Source organism: Seriola dumerili, unplaced genomic scaffold (assembly GCF_002260705.1).
Source record: "Seriola dumerili isolate Sdu_G_001 unplaced genomic scaffold, Sdu_1.0 BDQW01001298.1, whole genome shotgun sequence".
In the NCBI taxonomy this organism is placed as follows: Eukaryota; Metazoa; Chordata; class Actinopteri; order Carangiformes; family Carangidae; genus Seriola; species Seriola dumerili.
This window is the reverse complement of record NW_019175553.1, coordinates 626,930-633,507: the sequence shown is the minus strand read 5'-3', so window position 1 is coordinate 633,507 and position 6,578 is coordinate 626,930. Positions and strand designations below refer to the sequence as shown.

Sequence of the window (6,578 nt, the reverse complement as noted above, 5' to 3'; positions counted from 1 at the left end):
TACATTTGTTTATATAGAAATTAAATGTTTGGGACGACAAATAAGATTGATTTCATTATAAGTTGATTGTTGTCTCCTTGTTTGGACTGTAAACTTTCTTGGAGTCAAAGGAGAGATCGTTATGAGACTGATGGTGATACCTGCGGCTCCCGGTCCTCTTGGTTTCGTCTCTACCAGCTGTGCTCACCTGGATTCAGACAGTTTGTCTCCGTCTCAGACGCTCGTCCTTCCGGCAGGTTCTCCGTCTCTGCAGAGGACGTCTGGACGACCGGCTGGTTCCTGACTTCCTCCATCTCACATTCACAGAGACGACTGTTCTCTGGGAACACTGGGAGCTTCACGGCTGGTTTTACGTCCTGAATCAGGTCTGCAAAGAGTTCCTGGGTTCGGTTTTGGTCCTGACCTGCAGTGTGAGTCTTTTTAAACAATGTCCAATCAATTCAATTCAACACAGGTGACCTCCAGACGACTGCAAGGATCATTAAAGCAAACAGGAAGCAGCTGACCACAGCACAGAGTCTGAACACTTCAGTCAATGAGAGATTTCAGGTTTTGAGTTTCAACAAATTAAGAAATTTCTAAAAAAAAATGTCAATTTCATCCATTTAAAATTAAAGAGTAAAATGTGCAGAAACTTAATATCACATTGTGAATTGATGTGATCAGAGTTTGAGATCAGATCTGAGCTGGATCAATGAGACTGGTTCCGTTTATTGGTCTGGAGGTTTTTCTAAAAACTAAAAATAATAAACACAGCGATCAATAAAAGTCGTCATGCCTCGTTGACTGATTATCCTTTTTATTTATCATTTTAATAGAAAGTCCAACTCTCACTGCAGGTACAAAAACAGAGAGCTGGCGTAGCAGCAGGGCTGAATGCGTCTCTGACAGGATCAGATGAAAGAGGAAGAGGAGGAGGAGGAAGATGGAGAGAGAGAGAGAAGAGAGAGAGAAGAAGAAGAAGAAGAGAGAAAGCTATTCCCCTGTTTATAATTAACGAAAAAAGAATCATTCCTTTTACATTCCTTTATCCCAGAGCTGTACATGGACAGACGAGGCAGAGATCAACACTTATATATTTCATTTGATATAGAAAATAAAATAAAATCGAAGGTTTGTGTCGGAGCGGTGAAGTTTTGTCCCTTTACGTTGACAAACACTCACTCGAGCGCAGAAGAAGAGGAAGAAGCACTTTTCAATCATCTGCATGAAGATAATGAAGGATTCATATTACAGATGTTGCAGATGTTGCAGATGTTACAGATGTTGCAGATGTTGCAGATTTCTGGAGCGAGGAGAAGAAGTTGGATTCTTTTTTTTTGTTGTTTGTTTTTTTGTTAGTGCTCGCTGATCGTCTTCAGTCCCCCTCCTCGTCGACACAGTTCATGCCCCCCCCCCCCCCCCCCCCCCCCCCGCCCGCCACCCCGCCCCCCGCGCAGGGGGGGGGGGGGGGGGGGGGGGGGGGGGGGGTGGTTTTGCAGCAGAGGCACACACAGGTAACGAGAGCACTGACAGCTGGAGAAGGCAAAGCACAGACGCCCTGAACACTGTGGAGGTGTGACAGGGTCAGTTCACACAGGTCACATCCCACAGCTGAGCGTCGCACATCACGTGTCGTCATGGTCGTAATTAAAGGGCCAGTTCACCCAAATCTTCCTTCCTGACTCTTCAGGAAACAGCAGCTTCGTGTGAAACGTCTCAACACGAGGTCAAAGTCACTTGAAACCAAATCTCACTGTCATGGAGACGGTGTTTGTTCACCATCTATTATATGACTCTTATATGAGTACTGTGGCATTAAAGCAAGGAGAGGAAAGCCAAACAATGTGGTCGAAAGCTGCAACAACAAGTAAGTTAGACCTCATGTTGAGAGAAACCTTCTTTAATTCGTTAATATTTCTTGTTGTTCTGTTTGTTGCTTCATATTGTGAAACTGTTTGAACAGTGAGAAACACACACACTGATTCAACCTGTGACTAAGTGATCTGAGGAGAAAATGCTGAAGTTTTTGGGGTTTAAAGCCAAAAAGCTGAAGAATCTCTGAGCTGGTGGTGAATATTGGAGCAGATACTTTTAGTTTTGACAAATCTGTGTCTGAAGATTATTGATCATTTAAAGAAAAAACCCACATATCTCACAGGAACTTTCTATTTGAGATATGATGCTGAAGAAAGACAAAAAGAAAATATTAGCAGATTATTTCTGTCAAATCACCCGTTTTGTTTCATAATAATTAGAGGTCAGAGTTTCTAGAAGCAGAAATATATAATATTTTTCAACTTCAGACTCCACACACAGTTTTAACTGTCTGTTTATGGAAGAATTAAACTAATGTGATATATCATGTTGAGACTAAACCTCAGTGTCCCAGTCGTCTGTCTCTGAGTGATTTGGGTGAACTGTGTCTTTGACGTCTCCACGCTGGCTCCAGACATGGTTACAGGTAGATGTGAATATATATATATGTTTTTTTTTTTCTGCTACACAGGTGAGTTTTTAAAGGGTTCAGCAGACGGACGATCCTCTGTGTCACATGATGAACGTGGACGTTCCTGTTGTTTGGTCACACGGTGGGAAATGAGGAGTTTGAGTCCGACGTTTTCTCATCGAGATCAAACGTCCACGAAGACGAAACGTCCCGCTCTCCTCCCTTCACTCACGTCTCTGTGCTTCTTCTTTATCCTTTTTTTTTCTGACATATAAAAATGCATTGTCTTGATTCATAGAAACCTGAGTTGCTCGACGTGTTTGTATTTACAGTTCAGCTCCGTGTCGGCTGCACAGACAGAGATGATCAGGCGGCTCGTACAGAAGGTCGTCCGGGTTCGAGTGCTCTCACTCCAGCGACCGGCTGCGGAGGCAGGAAGCTCGTTTGGGAACGAGGTCTCGGCTTAATCCCGCTGTTTGTTTGGTGTGGCTGCCGACCCGAAGAGCGACTCCTCATCAGGACAGAAATACACGACGCGCCCACATGTTCTCTGACACTTCCTGTGCAGGCGTCACCCGTGTCCTTCACTTAAAGCCGTTTTCATAGCACCTAAAGCCTCAAAGTGTTTCTTCAAATTTTATTCAAATTCTTAAAGGCGAGATTCATCCGTAAAAACACGCCTGTTTTATTGATTCATCAGCCTGAAACTTTAGATTCTCAGTGTTTTTTTGCATAAATGAATTTCAGGTGTGAACGCTGGAGGGAAACTCAACTTTAAGTGCCAGATTTAAGAGGAAGGTGACTCTTGTTTGTTTTCCCTCCTGGCAGTTTACTGACGTCACTCAGTTTAGAGAAGTGCATTCAGGTCCACGGCCACCAGGGGGCGTCCTCAGGCAGATTCTGTTTGTTCCTGTTGGTTTGATAAAAGCTGTTTGAGGAAATGACTGAACTTTTCTTCAAAGATGAAACTATAAGAAACTGTATTTTCATGGGATTTGTTAACAAACAAAAAATATAGAAGATCAGGAGACTTCTCCTCTGAGTTTGTTAACACTTTAACAGATGAGACAAACCAATCAGATTTTGTTCATGGCCTTACAGGTAAAACACTGGAGGCTGGAGGTGTGACTCCACCTCAGACGCACTGACGTTCATTTTCTAAACAAAACCGTGAGACTTTTCTTTCCTTCAGGTTCGACCGGACGCTGCAGCTCTCGCTTCCTCTTTTCCTACGTCTTGATTTTTGGAGCTTTTTCTGGTCGCGGCCGCTCCGCTCAGTGAGGTGAACGTTAACCTGCGCCGCTTCACGCCCTCCGTCCTTTTCTGGAGACGCCGTCATCTCAGAGGCTACTTGAGGTTTAAATGCAGGATCTACAGCTACGCAGAATCACGACGCCACTATAATAACCGTGATCTAGCTCTTTAAATGCATACATTAGATTACCGTGTTCCTAAGTTCAGATTCCCGCCGTTTTGAAGTAAATAAATACAGTACTTTCATTTTCCTGACGCGCTGATTGTCCAAAGCAAAAAACGCCGCAGGAGGACTCGGCCTCCTGCGGCGGGAAGAGTCGACAGGTCGTCGTTAGTCCAGCTGTCCATCGGTGACGCCACAACTGAGACTCTACAGTAAGACAGCAGAAGAGATCCAATCAGAGGAGTCCGTTAAGGTGCAGGACAGGGAGGGGAGGGGAGGGGAGGGGAGGGAGGTGAGCGGCGGTCTCTGTGCTCCTATTTGGCGTTAGCGGTTCCCAGGTCCATCAGTAGTCTGTCCCGCCGGACCGGAGTGGACAGGAGAGGGGAGGGGAGGAGGGGAGTAGGGACGTCCGGCGGAGGTCAGATCGAGGTCAGAGTTGATGGGAGGAGGTGAGGGAGGGAGGGGGGGGAGGGGTTAAAGGTCACAGAGCGGTGGAGGTGATTTTCTTCACCCCCCTCCGCTGGGCCAGAGTGGAGCAGCCCACCGGCTCCAGGACCGGGGGGACGTTCCTGTTGAGGGCGGAGTAGGTGGCCGCCATGGCGCCCTGCAGGGAGGAGACAGAGTCGGCGCCTCGTTAGTCGGTTCAGTTCAGTCAATATTCTGCACTAAATGTTTCTTATTAACATCAATATTTGTGTCGTTGTTTTGTGCTTCATGTTAAAATGACATGAATAATCTCGTTAGTGATTCTCTCCAACATTTCTCACTTCTAATTTACATTTAACGAAGCCTCTCTGTGGAACACGACACTCACCAGAAACATATGAATGAATTCAGTCTGGTACAAACAGATCAGCTCCTTTCATCCTCCTGCACGCTTTTATTGTGAAATACATTTAATCTGCACGGAGATTTGTGCCTGGGGTGAACTGGCATTTTACCCAGCAGCATGCTAAATGACTGTGTTTCCATGACAACCAACAGGGGCAGGAGAGGGAATTAAAAAAAATCAAACCCTGGACATGTGACTAGAACCACCATTCTTTTATTCTTATGGTTTGTGAATCAGAAACTTTTTCCTGTTACAGCTGAAGCGACCGCAGAGAAACTTCCTGCTGATTCATGACGCTGTGGAGCTGGACTGAGGTTTGTGCTGGTGTGTGTGTGTGTGTGTGTGTGTGTGTGTGTGTGTGTGTGTGTGTGTGTGTGTGTGTCACCTTGACGAGGTGCGGTGCGTCCTGCCTGTTCAGGGTGTACTTCGGCAGCTGGTCTCTGTGTGTCACCCAGGGGTGTCTGAGGACCTGACCTGCCGTCAGCCGCTGGTGCGGGTCGACATGCAGCATCTTCGACACCAGATCCTGAGGGGGGGGGTCAGAGGTCACACAGTCACACATCTCCATCAAACATACAGTATACAGTCACAGGAAACAAAGGAGGGAAAGAAAATGTTTCCTGCGTCTGTGTCGTCACCTTGGCCTCGGCAGAGACGGACGTCCAGTATCCTCCGCTGAGTGAGAACTTTCCGCTGCCGATACGAGCCAGGATCTCCTCCGGCGTGTCCTCCGGACCGTTCGCAAACGGAGTGAAGCTGGAGACGGAGGAGGAGAAAAGAGTTATTAAAAACAAACTTCTACAGGAGCTGCAGCCGAAAACAAACTCAAGGAAAAGGTTTCCACCAACCCTGTGAGCATGGTGTAGAGCAGCACTCCCAGACTCCAGATGTCACAGGCGGCATCGTAACCCTGCTTCTTCAACACCTGCCACAAACACAGACAACATCTGTACAAACATCTGCTTTCCTCTTCAGCTTTCATGCACACATCTATCCTCCTCTACAACATGTCAGCTGTGTGTAAATATATATCTAATATTCAACATTAAACAGTGAGATACTGAAACACAAAAATCTAAATAAGAAACATCAGAACCTTCACATCCTCTTCATCACAATAATCATTGTTTAGAGTTACAGTGTTGAAACGCTGATCTGAGATCAGTGCGCACGTCGCCGTGGTTTGATGCCGGAGACGGTGAGTTACCTCGGGTGCGACAAAGTTGGCGGTGTAGCACGGCGTCATGAGCAGGCCGTTCTCCGCCCTCAGCTGTTTGGCGAAACCGAAGTCGCAGATCCGGATGGACTCGGCGTTCCCGCTCACGTCCACGTACAGGATGTTACTGGGCTTCAGGTCTCTGTGAACCATGTGCAAACACACACACACACACACACACACACACACCAGGTTATTTCTGATGTGGATTCATGATTTATGATCTTTTATTTGTTGCTGCTGCTTCTTAAATGAATTAAATGAACACAATAACTCATACGATCGTCTCTCCCTCAGCTGAGACGATGAAGTTTCCAAACATCTCAAATAAACAGTAAAACACAAAGGAACAATATCTCTAGACTCTTTTCACTTATCAATAAAAATCTTTTCAGTAACTGGTTTGAAATGTTTCTGATTTATTTCCAATAATCTCCTTCCAGTTTCCTGAAAACAACTAAATCATTTGGTGCTGATTACAGCTGAAACACAGAGGGAGGAGTTAGCTCTAAATGCTAAGCTAACACAACCCAACACTTCTATTCAGAGGTTTCCAACAATTAATAAATGAGAATGGAACAGTTTCTTTCATCAATAACAAACTGACTCCTGTAACTATGACACGTTTCTTTCCAGGAAACTTTCCTGGAATCATTTTAATTTGAATTTCTTCTTCTTGTCAATC

The 6,578-nt window shown here is 45.6% G+C and overlaps 1 protein-coding gene across 2 annotated transcripts in view; it reads right to left on the bottom strand.

The window, feature by feature from the left end:
* Positions 1–2,473: 2,473 nt before the first annotated feature.
* Positions 2,474–6,578, bottom strand: part of LOC111238290 (ribosomal protein S6 kinase alpha-3) — a 64,980-nt gene continuing 60,875 nt past the window's right edge. For both annotated transcript variants that reach the window (XM_022767721.1, XM_022767722.1), the window contains exons 18-22: positions 5,885–6,045; positions 5,526–5,602; positions 5,316–5,433; positions 5,063–5,203; positions 2,474–4,449 (exon numbers count right to left, since the gene is read on the bottom strand). In XM_022767721.1, coding sequence (XP_022623442.1) covers positions 4,327–4,449; positions 5,063–5,203; positions 5,316–5,433; positions 5,526–5,602; positions 5,885–6,045 — 620 coding nt within the window. In that variant the 3' untranslated portion in view covers positions 2,474–4,326. The remainder of the gene's footprint in view (positions 4,450–5,062; positions 5,204–5,315; positions 5,434–5,525; positions 5,603–5,884; positions 6,046–6,578) is intronic.